At 39.1% G+C, this 19,524-nt stretch overlaps 1 protein-coding gene across 3 annotated transcripts in view; it reads right to left on the bottom strand.

Moving 5' to 3' along the window:
- The window catches only part of khdrbs3 (KH domain containing, RNA binding, signal transduction associated 3), a 124,431-nt gene that overhangs the window by 10,486 nt on the left and 94,421 nt on the right, over window positions 1–19,524 (bottom strand). For all 3 annotated transcript variants that reach the window (XR_004102901.2, XM_031287197.2, XM_035993229.1), the window contains exon 7: window positions 12,309–12,391. Coding sequence is in view for 2 of the 3 variants with exons in the window: in XM_031287197.2 (XP_031143057.1) it covers window positions 12,309–12,391 (83 nt within the window). In the remaining variant the exon portion in view is untranslated. The remainder of the gene's footprint in view (window positions 1–12,308; window positions 12,392–19,524) is intronic.

Genomic DNA, 19,524 nt, shown 5'->3' with positions numbered 1-19,524 from the left:
CAGGTTTCGTCCACCACTTCACGCTAATAAAATGCAAATAAATGCAAATGTGTTCCTCCCAGCACTGAAACATTACATTAAAAAAATGTAACTGTAATTTGTCTTTCCAGAAAAAGTGTTACTCTGGATAATCCTCAGAACACCCTGTCAACAGTTTTCATAGGGGCTATTTCTTCAGTAGAAAGTAGTTCCAGTGAAAACCATTCAACTCTGTGTGTTCTGTGGATCATCCAGAATAATAAGGACAATATACTTTGCTTTTACATTTTTGAAAATGTAATTATTCTTTGTTTTGATCCATTGCTAAATATCAGTAAAGGAACGAGAAAAGAAAATATGCTTTTTTGTATCGTGGTTGAAGTGATCCTTAATTTGGAAGCCTTCCAACAACTGATAATGCCTCTCAACAGCAACGACATGACAAACTGATTGGTTGTTTTATGGTTTTCTGCAACAATTTCTTGGTGAGGATAAACAAGACAACACGACCAAATAGAAGGACAGTGGGAGGAATCGTTTTTAGGAGCACTATGGCGGCTCAATGAGACATGAGACAGCTCCCTACAGAGGCTTGTGCCTTTAGTCAGGCTTTGCATAAATTTTGCATAGTTCATAATTTAACTACAAACAATGCCAAGCCAGCAGAAGCGAACAAGGCTCCCACCCCCCCCCCCCGTGCTAATGTAGTCTCCCTCCAAGAAGCGCGGCCATGGCTGCTGTTGCTATGAGCGTGAGGTGTCAGGAGTCAGCTCTCGCGGCAGGGGTGCCGCCATGCATCTGCCACGGGTGTCAAGTCACTGCAATATCCTTGACACCATTCATTGGCCGACAGAGACAGCAAGAGGGAGAAGAGGGGGAGACAGAGAGAGAGACACACGTGGCAACTGAATGCATGTTTTGGCTCGTTATGTTGTGTATCCCGAGACAAGCCCTGACAGGGTGCTAAATAATTAGATTTCACACATTGCCAAAATGCAGGGGTGTATTCCAGAGGTCGCCTTGAAAATAAACATCAGTTTTTATGAATGTCAGGTAATCAATTTGCCACAAATCACAGGTGCTTGCAGATATATTAGGAATATGCATGTGGAATATTGGGTGATCCTGGGCTTTTTCTGTACGTATTTTCCTGTCATATTTAACTTAAAAAAAAGAAAAATCCAAATAAAACAGACAAGGATGCTGCACAGCAATGCTAACACTATTTCAGAGGTGTGCTTACATGCTGTAGGATGTCAGCATTTCCCCCCTGCATTTAATATCACTGTTTATCTCACAAGAAACAAAAAAAGAGCCCTTTTCACTTAATCCTTGGGGTGTCTCAGAGGTTGTCAAAGACGGTTGGCCTGGGGGGGGGTGTGGTATTGCAAGTTGAGATGCCAGGGCGGGAGCGGGTCTTTAAAATCAGACAAACATGCAAACATGAAGTTAACTTTCCCCTCCACATGGATTAATACTGACTTTTTAAGCTCACAAATTGCTAACAGCAAGAAGACACAACCTTTAAAGGAATATGTGCAGAATCACAATTCAGATTCAGATTCAGCTTAATATACTCCATAGAAAACTGAATACAAACCTTAAGGCACATCCTCTATTTTTTTAATGTTCAGGTTCCTTCAAGTAAAACAAGAAATGTTGCCAAGTGGAAGTCATTTAAGGTGTTAAAAGATAAAGGAAACTTTAACCTGCACACCCTCTCCACTGCAGCGTACATTCTACATTTATCATCATTGATTCCAAATCACAGCTTTGCAGTGTCAGAAGTGCACAGCTGGCAGCATTAACACAAGCATGAGCTGAGGTGCCTGGAGTGGTTAGATCTCACTCCAGATATTGCCCTGTCATAGGTGTGAAAGTGCTTTGACTTTCTAAATTGGTCAACTTTTGATTTGACATTCATTAGCGGAAGGCGTCCGCTGGTTTGTGTCTCCACAAACTTCACCGGCCAAGAACAAAACAAACCCATCTGTCTAAATCGCAGGCGTGGACCATAAGAGGCAAACACAACAGATAAGTGGGTCTCTTTAATCTGGGATCTCATTCCAGACCTACTTTTCCACAGGTAAAGACCCTGCCTCTCTAGCATATCTGTCATCTCTGTAAATGCTTCGTCTAAAGCACTGATGTTGCCGTTCCTGGGCACCACCAAACAGATGGCGGTGTTAAATCTGAATGATGTAGTACACGTCCCTAGTGGACTTGTTTGGACTTTTTTCTTACATCGCCATTACTCTTCCAGTCCTCTGTGATAAATTTGAAGAAATCTAGTAGGACATTACGAGGGGCTGCTGAGGTAATACAATGCCAGTGTGATGTGGAGAGGCTGCGTTTCTTTTGTTAGCTTATTTCTTGCATAGTGCTACGTTTAACTAATCAGGATTTAAATCCTTAAGCAAAAATACTTCCTTGTGTAATCATATTTTTCATTCATTCTTGGCCCAAGGGTAAAAAAGTGAAATGCTGAGAAAAATGCCCCACACCGAATGCTCTGATTTCACCGGCTCTGTGGTGATTTCCACTCACAACAATACAACAAAAGTGGATTTTTTTTCGCCACCATTTAGTATGAAATGACGCTCACATATCTTCAATTCAAAACCCTCTTTATGGATACACTGGTGATTGCTAAATGTGGTGGCTGATTGCAAAGCTATCTCCAATGCTGACCCCCTGCTAAGGAGTCACAAAGACGGACAAAATGGCCTACGGCAAAGATTTGACTTTACAAATGAGTATTTTTTCTGGTTTTGAACAGACCATTGATGTTACTTTTTTTTTGGAAAGTACGTAAAAATCCTCCTTCAAGGAAAATACTGCCTCCTTAAGTCAAGTCAGTCTACATTATTCTTTTAAATCCATCATTTGGAAACATGTTTGGGTTGTTGCATTGTGACTATCTGGAATATGTGAAATACTGTGTTTGTGTTTGAAGAAACATTACATTTACAATTGAAGACCACTTTTTGTCTTGAGACAGAGAGAGGTGTAAATTCTGCCCTCCTTCCCCTTAGTTGGTCTAATTCCCGTCACAGCACCTGTCACTCATCTTGACAAGTTGTCTACCTTGAAAACAGCATCTTGGTACCCAGCATCTGTGAAGCATTGCAGGCATTTCAGAGGCAGACAGCTAACACAGCCAATCTAAACCAAAATACAAAAAACACAATGCTGATATTCCCATTGTACTTAATGGGTGTTGTCTGCCTTAGGGCCCCGGCACAACAAGCGCACCTCAAAGAAGTAGCACTGACAAAGGAAGGCTCAAACACATTGAATCACATACAGTTGAACACAACACAAAGACTTTAGTTGACGGCTTTCTGACCATTGACATACATACATGTTGCCTGCATGAAAGGACACAGCAAGTCACTACTCTGTATCTGTAAAATAAAAGACCTTTTGAACTTCACCCCACTCTGAATCTACTTTTAATGGTTTCATTGTATGCTTATACATTTTTACTTGGCTTGTTGTCATCCTGTGCTCCTCTTGTGTAAGAAGAAAAGAAAGGTCAAAATGAGGTAGAAACCAAAATAAATGATTCAATCAAACCTTTGGAAATACTATGGGCCGTAGGCACCACAGACCTTCAGTTATAGCCCAAATGATGTGTCAGGGCTCTTTAGTTTAGGTTCACCCAAGGGCGTAACTTGAAAACCACTGCGCTGGCTACCATTTTTAGCCATGCTAACAACATGGCTCTTGGAATGGCAATGTCAACCTGGTTGGTTGGTCCACCGTTTTGGTCCAGACTGAAATATCTCAACAAATAATGGATGCATTTCCATGACATTTGGTGCAGACATTCATGGCTCTCCGAAGACAAATCCTACCGACTTTGGTGATTCCTGACTTTTCTTCTAGTGTCACCATCAGGTTGACATTTGTAGTTTGTGAAATGTCGCAGCAACCTGTTGGATGGATCGCCGTGAAATTTGCTACACACATTCATGTCCCCTTCAGGATGAATTATAATAATTTTGATAAACTCTTAACTTATCATCTAGTGCAGGGATCTTCAACAGGGGGTCTGGGACACGGGTGCTCAGAGTTGCTGCTGTGGGGCCGCTAAATTATTGTTTGATGTTTTTAAAAAAAGGAAATATGCCTGAAAAAATACATTAACATGAATCCAACATATTATTAGTAAAGATATTATTTTTGAACACAACACTGATGATAGGCTTACTGGCCTAGAGCTAAGGTAGCCATAAGGTAGCCATCCACAGATACAGTTAAGGTTAAGGATTTACTGTGCCACATTCTAACATTAAAACATGATATAAAGATATGAATATGCCAAAAAAATGTAAAGCTTAGTATTGTATGCACCATGAAACAGGTATGTGTAAAAGCTTTAGGCTGCCCTACATGTTATTGTAGGCCTAGTTTATTATGCAACTTAATTTTATACAGTATATGTAGTAAGGGGTCCCTGCTCCGTCTCTTTTTTAGCAAAGGGGTCCTTGGCCTAAAAATGTTGAAGACCCCTGATCTAGTGGCACCATTAGGTCAAACTATTATGACCAAATACCTACAAAATTAATGACATTCCTATCCGCCTGTTTTGTGCTAGTTAGCAAATGTTAGCATGTTAAAATGGTAAGATTAAGATAAACATTATATCTGCTTAACATCAGCATGTTACTATTTTCATTGTGAGCAGGTAAGCATGCTATCATTAGACTTTAACTCAAAGCACCACTGTGCCTAAGCCTCAGCTGCTAGCAAGCTGATAATATACAGTAATTATAATGTAAGTTTATCTAGTCTAGTACACCTATTCTCACCAGTATTAGAACTGTCACCAACTTCCACCCAACTACCAACAGCACTGGTTTCTACATGTTTTTCTGACTATTTAGCTGGTGGGATCTGTTGATGACCACAACACAGCTCACCATTTGCAACACAACATAAATATGAGACAGTATAGATAAATCATAAACTTCCTATTCCTATTTCTGCATTTACAGCCCCCTACTTTTCGTTGGGCTCAATGATTCACTGATATGACCAAGGCATTTTATAGCAGTAAGCTGGATGTGTGTGTGTGTGTGTTTTGTGGCAATCCTTTATATCACAAAGCTAAGCAGGCTGCCACAAGCATAAGTGAATGTGGTTTAGCATTAGCTAGTGTTAGCCACCTTAAATCCTCCCTGTGTTGTATCTTGTTTGTCTGAATGTGCTTGTAGGAAGATTCTACATCGACAAAAGTGTCAAGACAGTTGCCATGGTTTGATATCTTGGTCTTCTGTGTTTGATATAGAGGACATGGCAATGATATATTAATACATCAAGCCGTAGATATATTAAGGCCTTTCTAGTATTTGGTAGAGTAAAAATGACTAACTTGCCCCTAAGTTGTTTATTGACTAACACTAAGACTGGAGGATGGTGTGTGTGTTGGTGATGAGACTTGTTTTCAGTAGTTTTGGTGCCCTTTTCAAGCAATCGATTCTAAACTGCTACACCATGAAACTTAGAAATCCAGCCACTCTCCTCCTCTGTTCTCCTCCATGCCTGTCTCTTGTATTAAGATTTACAGTCATTCCTCAGGGGTGCATCTGCCCTTTAAAACACTGTCACACAGCTATCCCTGTGCCCTCAGGCCTCCGAGATCCAGCCTACGATCTAGCGTACCAAAGCAAGATTCGAGGGAAGGTGCAAGGTGTCAGCAGCCGGCAGTCTCTGAGGTGTCAAGTATGAAATAATGCTTTGATCGCACCCGAGCTACGAAAGACAACCTCGCTGTGACCTCTCCAAGTGTCCAGCCAGGGCCTCGCCACAGCTGTCATCCCTCTCATTTCCCTACAGAGACGTCACCTTCTCTTTGCTGATAAAATTAAAGACGCTCTCCACACAAGCAGACGCCTCTAGCCTCCTTGACCTTAGGACTTGATTGGTACAGAAGAGCTGCAGCTTCTGATAACTCTCCTGAGAGGAAGCTCTCTGATGCCACTCCAAAAAAAAAAAGATGATGGCTCGGTGCTCTGTTTTGTATAAATATGGTAAGAGGACGCTGTGATGTAGGAGCTGGCGGATCGACTGCCATGGCTGTCACGCTGAGGTAGCGTTCCACAAGGTTCCCCCGGGTGTCAGCTCTCTTCAGAAACATGTAAATGTCGCAAAATGTCTTCAGGGCGTCTAAAAACTGCTTTTTTGCTTAAGTCTCATGTCTTAAGGTTGTATGCGCCTTATTTGCCATTCAAATTTAATTATGTCTAAATGACTCAATTCTGGCTGTTCTGTGTGACAGAATGTGAACAGTATAGTGACACTGGTTGTCTTGTCTAATTTGTCAGTGGTTACCATGTTTTGTCTTTGTGGATGGTTATGTGCAGTATAACATTTTGTACCAGTTAAACCGAGCAGAAAACATTAAGGTTATATCACTGTCACTGCCCAACAGTGATAGTAACATACATGTACTGTAAATGTTAAAGCCAGTATCGTCCGTGTAGGTGTCTTATGAAATTATAGTAGCATTTTCAAATGATTCTATTCCATTTAGTTTTTGTTTTTTACAGAAATTAGGCAATCCATTTTCTTGGCTGTAATTCAGACAGAACTATTGTATTTTCTACTTCACAATATTTAAGCTATAGCTTTAGTTACATAATGGAGTTCAAAGGGCAACGAATACAATCAAAATACGTTGCAGTGATGAATATTTAATTAGCCAGCTGTAAACTGAATGACACAGTTTACAACATGAAAAGACTTCTTACAGGTCAGGCTGTAATCACAACAGACATTTCTCTGTTCAAACTCAACGTGTTAGTGTTTAGTGCTAACAAAGACTTTTTAAAGATAAATTTTGGGGCATTTTAGGCCTTTATTGTGACAGGACAGCTGAAGACGTGAAAGTGGAGAAAGAGGGGGGAATGACATGCAGCAAAGGGCCGCAGGTCGGAGTTAAACCCGGGCCCGCTGCTTTGAGGAGTACACCTCTATATATGAGCGCCCGCTCTACCAACTGAGCTATCTGGTCGCCCAGGATTGACTATTTTACTGAGTCAACTGTGGACTTTGGACTTTTGGGTGTCTGTTTTGTTTGTATCTTGTGGATGTTTTTTTTCTACTTCATTCAATACACATCATGTGGAGGAAAGCATCTTGATACGCTAAACTGTGAGCTATGTCAAATGCACCGTGCTCGACCATCCATACAAATACAGTACCTACAAATAGTCTTTGTTTTCTAGATCTGTGTAGAAAAAGGATTGAATGCAGGTATCGTTTTATACACAGTCATACCAATGATTCCACTTCTGGGTACGGTACTGTGCCAAACGTGCCAACAAAAGCAGGCAAGAAGAAGATTGCAACGATGGATGTCAACAACACAGGATTTATAATAGAAAAAAACTAAATGCATTCTATGTGGTTGTCAAGTTTTAAACACACCATGTGTTTTGATGGGAAACACTGAATGTAAACATATTAGGGCTGTCAATCGATTCAAGTATTGAATCGCGATTTATCGCATTATTGTCCATAGTTAACTTATTATAGATTAATAGCACATTTTTATCAGTTTTAAGCGTACAAATTTAACACTTAAATAATGTTTCGTACTACTTTACAGTCTCTATCTACAGCCCTTAAAGGGATACTTCACCGATTCAACATTAAGCTTTAAGCATTAAGACCGTGCTTCCCTCCCTCATGTCCCCCTGAAACGTGAGATCTCTGTATTGTGGGTCTGGAAAAAATCTTCAGATGACGCAAAACGACGATTTTTGCATCATCGGAAGATTTTTTGCCCAGAGGCAATGGACTACAGCCAGTAGTAGGAGCTACTTCTGCATGTTTTCAACCCCACCCATAGAGGGTCGGACTGTCGTCTTTACACAAAGTTTTCCAAAGCAAAACGAGCATCAGCCATCTTGAATCGTCACTAAACATGCTCCGTCTTTCCCATACTGTCTATGGTCTTCTCAGCAGAAAACTTTTACAACATTATGTGCATTAAAACTATGCAAGGCGTTAAGAGCGCTTAGTGGCATTAAAAAGAATTTGCGTTAACTCGCGTTATTATCACGATCATTTTGACAGCCCTAAAACATATCTTGGTCAATTATCAAAATCATAATTTTCTGATGGCCGACCAATTAACTCTGCACAAATATCGAGTCCTCTGGTAATTCTGTGTCTTATGAGGAAAGTCAGTTCTGATTTTTATGTCAAAGTGACAACAAAGCCCCAGTTTTTCTGTGGCAATATTTTTTTTTTTTTAGAATATTAAGATCCCTTTGATAACCACCTATAGCTAAATGTATTCCATGTGTTATGATGAGGGCTGGGTATCGTTCAAAAATATTCAATACCAATACCAATACCATAACTTCGATACCGGTTCCTGAACGAAACCAATTTTATTAAACAAAAATACATTACATTACGGCACAAATATTATTATTTATTTTTCAGCTCCTACTACGTGAGCCCCGTCTCTGTGTGTAATGCAGAGTTTTTCCTGCGTGTCTCTACATCGGGTAACGTTAGACAGCCAATCACAAACATAATTAGATCTTGGTAGAAGCATGCTGCGTGCTAATTGGCTCACTGACGCTGACGAGATTTGCTCCTTAGGTATTGAAATTTGGTATTGAATGACAAGGCATCTTTCGATATGCGATACTAAGGAGGCAAATTGGTCGGTGCCTAAAAAGTATTGAATTCGGTACCCAGTCCTAGATATGGAAAGATGTTCTAAGATAATTAAGGTAAATCAGTAAATCCACTGATGCAATACCACAATCTTTTTAAGAGCAGAAGTCTTTTAAAACCATCCTCTCCCTTTCCCTCCGTGTTCACAAATGGCAGGCCTGTTTCTAACATAAGCCACCGGGGTAATACCGTGACAGAGAGACTGTAAATTGTTCTGCTTGTTATCCTCCGGCACCTGAAATCCTGCCACGCAGTCAGAGCTCAGATTGGTGACTGGGAGCTCCTTAGACCTGAGAAACATTGTTAGGAGACTTCTCGTCCACACAAACACACACACACACACACACACACACACACACACACACTCTCCTCGAGGCCCTGCTGCAGCTGGGACATACTATGAATTTCCTCGAGCTCGGGGTGAAACTAATGCACCTTTGTCAATCAAAAAGCTAAATAGGAAGAGGAAGTGAAGTGAAGAGGAAGCTATGGAGGGACAGTATTATGTTGCAGTATTAACTGCAGTAGCTAAAATGCAATTATCAAAGGTAAGACATAGATTAACGCAGCATTATAATAGCATCAGAATGTCTTCTATTCAGAACTGTGTACATACGTTTTCATGTCCTGTCTGCAGTAGTAAACAAACTAGGGCTGGGGGATCAAACTTCTAATCAAAATCATTTTTAATTACGATATTTGGCTTCATAAGATTATAAAAACAAGATAATTGAGATAAAATGATGATTGTGCCATTCCGTTCCACGTTGATGGTCTCGTGTTATACTTCCAGGGCATCCCTTTTTCTTACAGCGCTGTGCTTTCGCCCGTTTTCTCTAAGTTGCTGACTGGAATATGTTAAATATAGTTAACCAAAATGTTGACTATATGTTTAAGAGTTTTCAGTAGGTTGTGGCAGTGCACAACAATATATTTGATCTAATTTGCTGTGGTCTAATGTATTCTTATTTATTATTTGTTTATATTGAATATATGTTTAGGAGTTTTCAGTAGATTGTGGAAGTGTTCTAATGTTACAACACAGTTGATCTTATTTACTTTGATCTAATGGATTTTTATTTATTATTCATATATTATTTATTCAAATGTGTATATATATATATATATATATATATATATATATACATATATATATATATATATATATATATATATATATATATTATTCATCTCATTTTCTTTTTTTACATTCTTGTATTTGATTTTCAGTTGAATTATATTGAAACGTCAAGAAAATCAAAGTTCAACATATGCACCATGTTTCCAAGTCAATGAGTAATCGTGTTAAATAATCATGATCTCAGTATTGACCAAAATAATCGTGATTATGATTTTTGCCGTAATCAAGCAGCCATAAAAGAAAGGACAAACAAAGAGAACAAGCCACACAATATGTTTTATATGTATGGACAAATGTCCATAATCAATCCAAGGCTGGCCCGAATCCCAGAAATACTGCAGAAAGCTTATGTTGTAAACATGCACAATGTCAGCCTGCAGTAACAGCAACTTTTCAACCCAATCCAGGACACAGAAACAAGAGAAGAAGTAAGTGAATCAGCTGTCTCCGGAGGCACAGGCTTCCATGTCTGGGCCCTATTAGTTGCTTTGTTTCCCACCACATAACAGACATGAAAATCTCTTTGAGTCGACCCAGCCTCAAGCCTTTACATGAAGGAGTCCATTTTTCTTCTGTGCCACCACCCCCTGCTCCAGCCACCATCACCAAAACACCCCCAACATTATTCACAAGGCTGCTTACAAAACAAATAGCTGCAGATTCCTGAGGCGGACCTGTGTTCCCCCCCCCAGTGAGCATCCCTACACCCGACCAAAAACACTTCCAAGATACATCCCTCGGCGTGTCAGAGAGGGAGAGGAGTGTGTGTGCACGTGTGTGTGTGAAAAGCACCCCCCCAAAAAAAAAAAAAAAAAAAAAAAGATAGCACAAAAGATGGATGACGCCTGGGTGACATACATCCTGACACCTCCACAAAAGAAAACATCGACCACCGTGCTCACAAAAGCCAAAGGACAGATGAATGTTCTTCTTTCTTCTCTCGTCTGTTTTCATCTTTTCCAGCTGCTGCCAATGCAATCCAATTTTTGACACACTAAATGTGGCAACAATCACTCTTTTTTTTGAAGTGGCAGAGTCAGGCATACAAAAATGTAGCACACTGTGTGCTGATGGAATACAGTGGGACACCAACAAACCAAAGAGAAAGCCTTTGACCTTGTGCGGCTTGGAGAGTGTGATAGCTCCCTGGATGTAAGAAAATCAATATTCTGCAGTTAGCCGTGCAGGACCCTCTGGTAAATGGAGCAACGTACCACTAAGACTGTTTATTTTGCATTGACATGAGAAACACATAGCGCAAAATGCCCCTTTGGCTAGACATTTTAAAGGGTGATTAAAACAAAGGTAATGCCTTTAACGTAATGAGCTGCAATTAATGTGATATGTCACTGAGTCGGCTGACAATGCGTGATTTAGAGATACTGCTATGCATCCAATCTTTTTTAAATCTCCGAAATCTGATTGTTAAAGCTATAGTGCACCACTATTTTATTTTAAAGAACGTCCGTTACATTCAAGCCATTGCCAAGTTGCTACAAAGCTAATAAAGACTATCAGCTCCACACAACTCTTTCTGGATTTCTCAGTATGGCTATGTTTACAAAATGGTGTTGTCCGGCAACGTTCGAGGGATGCGTTTTACGTCACTACTGAGATAGGAAACAGCAGAGTTCAGCTTTGGAGACGAAAAGGACTGCTGCAACTGGTGAAGGCATGACTGAAAACCCGAAGAAGCGCCCACAAAATGTTTCAGTCAGTGATTGTACTGCTAAGAAAATACTGACACGTTCAGCAGAAGGACTAAAATAACTAACTAAACTAACTAAAGGCTTGCGTCATGTGGCTGCGCCGACAGTGTTGTTGTCATTACTTAGAATTCGTCATGGGGGGAGACAGAAACTACGCACTATAGCTTTGAAATCCACTTTTTTTTAGTAATCTTAAAAGACAACTTTAGAGGTCAGTTAAAATATTTCACACTTCACAAAATACCTCATTAACAAAAAGTGTTCTTTCGAGTTTCAAACAGGGCTCTAAATGAGCATACATGACTTACCTCTGGTAAGACTCCTGGACTTACCAGACTGTTCTAACTCTTCTATTTTTTGCCTTTATCCACTTAGTCATTATATCCACATTACTGATGATTATCAAAAAATGTATTTACAAAATATTTTCGGGAAAACACCAATTGTCATCCATACATTATCACACAGCCGTAGTTAACAATTTGTGATTCTCTAGTAGTAGTAGTATTAGTAATGTAAAAATATTGATTAGTGCAGCTTTAAAAGTAAGTCAATGACTTTCAATTTGTAGAATGAAAGTGGAATGTGCTTGACCCAAACACTTCCCACCTCTCTACATACGGCAAGAGAGGCTGCTTCCTCTACTGGCTCTCAACCTAGAACATGTGTGTGAATTGTATGGTGCAGAAATGTCCAACATGAACATGATTCTTGGCACTACTGTGCTGTTAAATGCCTAATAGTAAGGGCACTTTGGATAAAATAGCAGAACTTACTTTTGTCCTTGATTACTGTAGTTGTTGTCATACGATTCATATCCTTGGTCATCGTAAGCTGTTCCGTAGTCGTCGTCATATTCCTGAAGTAACAGAGACAAAATGCAACCAGTCAGATGAGTTGCAGAACAAAAAAAATTATTACAGGAAATATTTTGACATTGAAGAGACGTTGATATGACAACTTGTGCAACAGTATAAACCTGTTGAAATGTAAAGCGAAGAGCGTGAGAAGACATACGTTGGATTAGAGCTGCTGTGTGCTCCATTGTTCCATATTAAGAACATTTTCAGGTTCATACTAATTTGGGATTCTACTAGAACAGGTTTACATTATGTAATGTTGTTCTTTCTGAATATACCTATATTCACCCTCTGTCTGAAACGCTCCGTTTTAGCGCCTGTCTCTTTAAGACCCCCTACTGAAAAAGCCCAGTCTGCTCTGATTGGTCAGTGTATCCAGGTCTTTTACATCTGCACTCTCGGCATTTCTGCATATTATTTGATACTTTCACAGTATTCAAAAAAGACATGGAAATCTCACCATTGACGATATGGAACATTTAAGTTGTGACCTAAATACCTTTCTGAAATTGGTTTACAACAATTTCAGCATCTTTTAAAACGCCATAAAATGCTTACAGGGTAGTTGTTTTTTAACGACACATTGCAATGCACTGAAGCTTTCAACTTAGTACAGATATAGGTCAATCTGCTGCTGTTGGTATAACAGCCCATATGCAGCACCATTAAAGTAGCAACTGAAGCCCTGCCCTTGTCTCTGTGTCAACTGACTGACAGTGGGATGTAAAGACTCTCGCTGTGGCAACGTTTCATCACCACCTCAAAGGATGAGCCTTGAACATCTGTTAGTGCTCCAGCAATCTGCCCCGTTCCCCCTTCTGCACTCCACCCAGGCTCCCGCCAAGAGGAACATCAAAGCGAACCAGTGCCGCACCCGTCCTAATTTGGGATAAATGGGACTTATGTTCCACAAAAGGCGCCGACCCCTAGCGACACATCTCTCATCCCCCACACACTTCTTGGCTAATTCCATCCCCCTGATTTGCATGCTTGAAATGAATGTCTGTTAAGATGTAGCACCCGAAGAAAATGCTCATCAAATCCATATTATTATTAAGGCCCTAATTCCTGATTAGAAACATGCATTTGTCAAATGACAGCATTTGAATTGACTCTTTTATCTTTAATCCTCCAGAAATGGTATGAGAAAAAAGTATGTACTGTATGAAGGAAGTACTCTTAACAAAGAGACCCGGATGTGGTAATACTTCCTTGTTTCTGGGTGAAATATTTGGTGCAACAGTTGTCGATATTTGTTTTCTTACACTGTGTGGGAAACCTGGCAGGTGCATTTTAAGAATCACTTTTATATGCTCAAACCTCTCCTTGGTCATCCCATTGGGTGGCTTTCAAGACTTGTTTGTATTTCCTTTGTTGTTTGCGTGTGAGGGGGAGGTCTGTTGGTTTTTGTGGAGGTCCTTTTATTTGTCTACAGAGGTAGCTCGAGGGGAATTTAAGTCCCTCCTTGCATTTCTAATTCTGCAGTTACAAGAGCTTTTCCAAAGTCAACAATTCCCCATGCTAATGCAAGGACTAAGTTTAGTCAACAACTGTACTTTTGACAATATTAAACCCCTTGAACACTTTGTTAAAAAAACGGTAAAAGCAGCGGTTCTGAAAAAGTCTTATCTAAAGGAATGAATTAAAAGCACTTTTCAAAAGAGTAGCTCAAACTGTAGACTTTGATTTGCAATTTCCTGTCATAGCCTTTTTCTGCCCAATAAAACTAAAAGATGAAATAATTCCCTTGCAGGGTGAGAGAAGATTGTGGACATGGAATCTAAATAACATCAGGAGGAAGAAGATTGATTTGAATTTTGAACCTTGGGAATACTTGTAGTTCTGCTTGTAGTCCTGGAATAATAGTTATTTAAAAAAAAAAATATATATATATATATATATATATATATATATATATATATATACTTTACTGCTATGCTACTGCCCAATGTAATGCAATCAAGCTATACAATAAATATTACAATTGTGAAGGTTATTCTGCTCCATTTGTGTTGTGTTAGAGGTTTATAATTAATTTATCTGAAAAGTGGTTTAACTTTACCCAGCTAGTGCTATGCATTTGTGTGTCATGGTTGTTGTCTGTACCAGGGGTAACACTAGGCAACTAAAGGGACATTTCATATATTTGTAGTGTTTTTGGTTTTCTGAGCAGAGCCACTGCTTTAGGGTTGGGCGATGAGATGAATATATTGGCAAGCAACGATTGGCTGAGTACATTGGCAGTGTTTTTTTCTTGGGTGTTTTTTTGGTGAGAGCCGCTTGCAACTGAACAGCGTGTAGAGCCGGTATATTTTCACATCCAACTAGGTGAATTTAGGGGTTATTTCAACCAAACCAGAGTTGTTGATCGTTGGAACAGTGGACAGACAAACCAAGACGGTTTTGGTGTTTTTTATTTTTTGCCTGTCGAGTTTGAATGCAGTGTGTTTTGTGATAACAAGGCAATAAGGCTAGTATTAGTTCGGTGAAATAGAGAAAATTGAATTCAGAAGGTTGTATTTTTCTGTTTAATAAGGAAAAAAGGTAAATATTTTTTATCTTTCTTGACATTTTGTAAATATTTTAACATTTTGCCAAACCCTACACTGCTGCCCTTCTGTCAGTGCAGCCCGTCCACTTTGCCCAACTCAAGTTGGTGAAAATATATTGAGTCGCTACTCTCACCGTCTGGAGAAGAACACTTGTTTTTCCAACAACAATTAACAGTACAGCATGCCATGATTACTTTGCAAATACATAAATATATGGCACACTGAGCACAGTGCGCCCAAGGAGTATTAGTACAGATACTGTAAGGATCAATATATTGATAAAATAATATTTATGGTCTGCTTGATGGATATTTATAATCATCACTTTTATTCTGAGGAGTTATCTGACAGAAGAACCAGGTCTTAGCTGGTCTTGGTGAGGAAAAAATAGCAACTATGTTTTCTTTCAAGCAGCTGACATTTTTCCTATACACAGTATGGGCATCAGATTACAATAAGCTGTATTTTATCTGTGAATTGTTAATACTTTAGCATTTTAAAATGGTAGACAAAATAACAATGCAACACACACACTTTGCTCAAAGCCACAACTAAAGTCTTTGAAGCTGAAATAGCTTGAACTAAAAGGCATGTGCTGAAGTAAGTCTGTGCACTGCTAGAAACGTCATCCCATTTGAAATTAAAATGACCTGTTATTGTCTCAAATCTCTGGGGATCGTTCTATTTCAATCTTTTCAAAAAGGGTCTCTATTATACAGTCCCTACTGCAGGCTGGAATAAACAGGTGTGGTTATAAATATTGGATGGCAAGAATCTCGACAGGAAGACAAATAGTAAAACCATGTAGCTGTGATTGTGCAGGCAGCCACAGCTGTCAAGTAAAATCGTTTCTTTGAGCATAAAAACATCAGGACAGTCAAAACCTGTACGAGCTGAGTGTCTCCACTGGGTATTCCATACTGACTTCTCCTAAAAAAATCAATGCTCCGCTTGTTTCAATGAATTGAAATAAATAAAATCTAGAATTGATCTCTTCCTGTATCATATGAAGCAAAAAGACAGAAAGAATCCATTGGTACCAACTATGTCATGCTTTTTGGGAAGGGGGTTAAAAAAAAAGCTCCAAAGATAGGCGAGGGAAAAACTGGCAAGGCCATTTTAAAAGGAGTCCCTTGACCTCTTACTCAAGATATCTGAATGAAATGTCACTCAATACTCTACTGGGAAATGTATATAAATTATATTTATTTATCTTGTCAATAAAGGAATTTTGGTTAGACTTTACTTGAAGGTATCTACATAAGAGTGACATGACACTGTCATGAACGTGTCATAAACATTATAAACAAGTCATAAACGTTTATGACATAACGCTTCTTTTAGTAACTGTCATTCGGTTTTTGTCATGACAGGTTAGGGTTAGGGTTAGGGTTAGGGTTCATGTGTCATGACAGTGTCATGTGTTCATGACAGTGTTACCGGAATTTTTAACAGGCAGAACGAGGCCTGTGACTGTTTGTTGCCGTTGCTAGGTTGCAAAAACATGCGGGAGAGACGCGAGCTGACCGAGGTACTACACAACATAATAAAAGAACATGGCATTATCAAAATATAGAAAAGTTGACAGTGAAAACCGAATCTTCCGAGATGAGCGGACAGAAAAGTATGCGTTTCATCTTCCTGCTATGATTTCTACGAGGCCGGTGTGCCTCATTTGCACAAGTCTGTTGCGATTGTCAAAAGTGGAATTATTAAACGCCACTATGAAACTAGACATGGACACTATAGGAGAAAACTTAGCCACAATAGTCTGAGGTCAGGACACTGAAAAGCAATGTGCCCAAAGCCCAATGAGAGCGATCTGTATGAGTCCTGTCTCACTCTCTCACAGCGGGCATACTGTATGTGTGTTTGTTTTTCCATTCATCATATGTTTGTTCAATATAGGCACTGCATGTTTGCCTTTTTTAAGCTAGGAAGCTTGTACTTCTATCTTTATGTGATTATTAAGCTCAGATCAGCCTAAAAGAGCACTTAATTTAGTTTTCCTTTTGAGGAGGCTTTATTTTTATCGACTGAAAGGAATATTTACAAAGCAAATTTAGATCCGACGGATTTATGGCACTTTTTATTTCATCATACTGTATGTTTGTTCATAATAGGCAGTGTATTTGTGCCTCTTTGAGTTTAAAGATGTTGACTAAACTGATTCCTTTAGTATTAGAATTAGTATTATTAGTATATCGTTTATATTTGTAGGTATGGAATTCTTCGGACTTCTGCGGGGGCGGAGGGTTGACTTACTGGAGCTCTTGCAATTTAATTTGAATACCCCTGCTCTAGAGTCAGTAGAGCTCCACTTTATTGCGTTGACTGCTGTAGTGTGTTCATGTTACATAAAAAGTGTATTAATGTTACTGCCTTGGGGTCAATTTCTACTTTTAATAATGCACCAGGTTAGAGGGAACCTTGTACGATTGTAGAATCTCTTTCACATCAAAGCAAAATTTGTTTTGCAACTGAAATATCCCAAACCAACATTGAATCGGAATCGAATCGGGAAATCCGTGGTGATACACAGCCTAAATTACTACGCATGCCATTTGCAAACTAAATAAGGTCAATAAAGGGAACAGTCATTATGTTACCTTCATACACCTATTATAGGTCAAAGAAAATGAAATAATAATGAATAATATATAGCATATTGGTGAAACATGACTTCTAATACAGGAAAAACAATGTATGCGTGTCATGATTGAAGACTAGAGAGGAGGCTTTTAAAGTGCACAATTTGTGTATTTATTAACAAAACGACACCACAACATACTCAAACCAAAAAAATTCACTTAGGGCAAAATACCCTCAAACTAACGAAACAGCAACCTCTCTGCAAGCTGCCCATTCCTTTCCTTATATATATATATATATATATATACACACACACACACACACACACACACACACACACACACACACACACACACACACACACACACACACACACACACACGCTTACACAACCACAAGCACCAACATAATATCAAAATGTCAATTGCTGCAAAAACAGTTTTACCTATTGTCTACACTTTAGGATTGCACAGCCCCTCCCTACAGAAAGGACCTAATGAGGTAAACCTGCATGCACTCTCCTCAATTAAGCTAGAGAGCAACACAATAACCTACAACATTACACTGGAATTAAGGATTAAGCAGACACAAAACAGTATTCATTTTGGGAACAGGGCCTAGTGAAAAGGGAGAAAGGAAGTCTTTTCACAATGCGTCTTGTACAGTTCATCATCCCAAAATAAATCAACACAATCAAGTCAATTAGCAGCCAGGCACAAAGCTTCTAGTTCAGCAGCACAATAAATGGGAAGTGACCTTCAGAAATGAATCAAGTCTAAGGACTACACATCTTGGCTGCAGAGTTATATAACTTGATGTGAGAAACAGAGATTTGATTGCTTTTAGGGCTGAGTATTGTAAGTGTTGCAGTGGTATCATGAAATACTGGCAGTAACATACTAAAAAGGTGCAACTAATAAAAAATAATGAGCTGCGTGGGCCATACATACAGTATAAGACACTGTCATAAGACACTGATATCATGAACTTATATCACAGTTTATTACAGAGTTATTTCAGATCAGTGGAACAAGTTTCAGTTCCCCATTGAGACGCAGCAGAGAGGAAATGTCTCTCCTACACCTTTTAAATGTTCTTTCTTATTTCTTTCTAAAAATGGCTTAACATTTTAATTTCCTTTTGCATAAGAAATAACAATTAAATGTGACATTTTTTTTAAACATACATTATTATATATATGTTGGATGTCTTTTGTGTAGTTTTCCTTACTTTTAGAAAACCTGGTATTCTGTTCATGATTCAAGTTGCATTATCCATCCAGTGATGCAAAGAAATGTAACAAAATACATATATGTACTGTATGTCTCTAGATGACGCCTGATAAATAAACTTTGCTGGTTCAGTCTGAGGCAAGCATTGCGCTGGGTGGAAATGTTACTAATGTTAAAAAGAAAGAAAAATTACGAAATACTATGTTCTTTTAGCTTTTAATGTCAAACTCTGACAGGAGGAGCCGGGGATCAGGCCGCCAACCGCCAACCTCTTGTGTATCCTGTCTAGAGGCTGTCCAGAAAACGGTAGGACTTTGTTTGACAGTTGCTTCTTAGAGGTGCTAAGAAGCTCCTTGCATTGTTGCAATAGTTTACAGTAGGAAAAAAAATATCAGTCTAAAATTCAAATTATAACCACATCAGGCTGATATCATGAGATTATGTCATTGCGACAAAACTATATGGTAAATATGGTAATACTGGCTCGTTTACCACTGCCTTCAACTCAAAAGCCCTGCTAGAGAACCCTAAAGGCTGCAATTATGCCTTATTACACACCACAGTATTAAAGTGTGACAAAATAACCATACTGTTGACCGGATAAACACCAAAGGGTCATTCAAATAAAAAATGTGCATCCCCTCAATCAGCCAAATTAATTAGAGGAAATCTTGCACGCACATTTGGCCGTTTGGCCAGAGGGTGGCGCCTCTGATATTTCTTGTGAAAACGTCTGAATTCTGGCATTAGATAACT

Source organism: Sander lucioperca, chromosome 16, assembly GCF_008315115.2.
Source record: "Sander lucioperca isolate FBNREF2018 chromosome 16, SLUC_FBN_1.2, whole genome shotgun sequence".
Lineage (NCBI taxonomy): Eukaryota > Metazoa > Chordata > Actinopteri > Perciformes > Percidae > Sander > Sander lucioperca.
The sequence above is the reverse complement of the archived record's forward strand: the minus strand, read 5'-3'. Positions and strand labels throughout refer to the sequence as shown.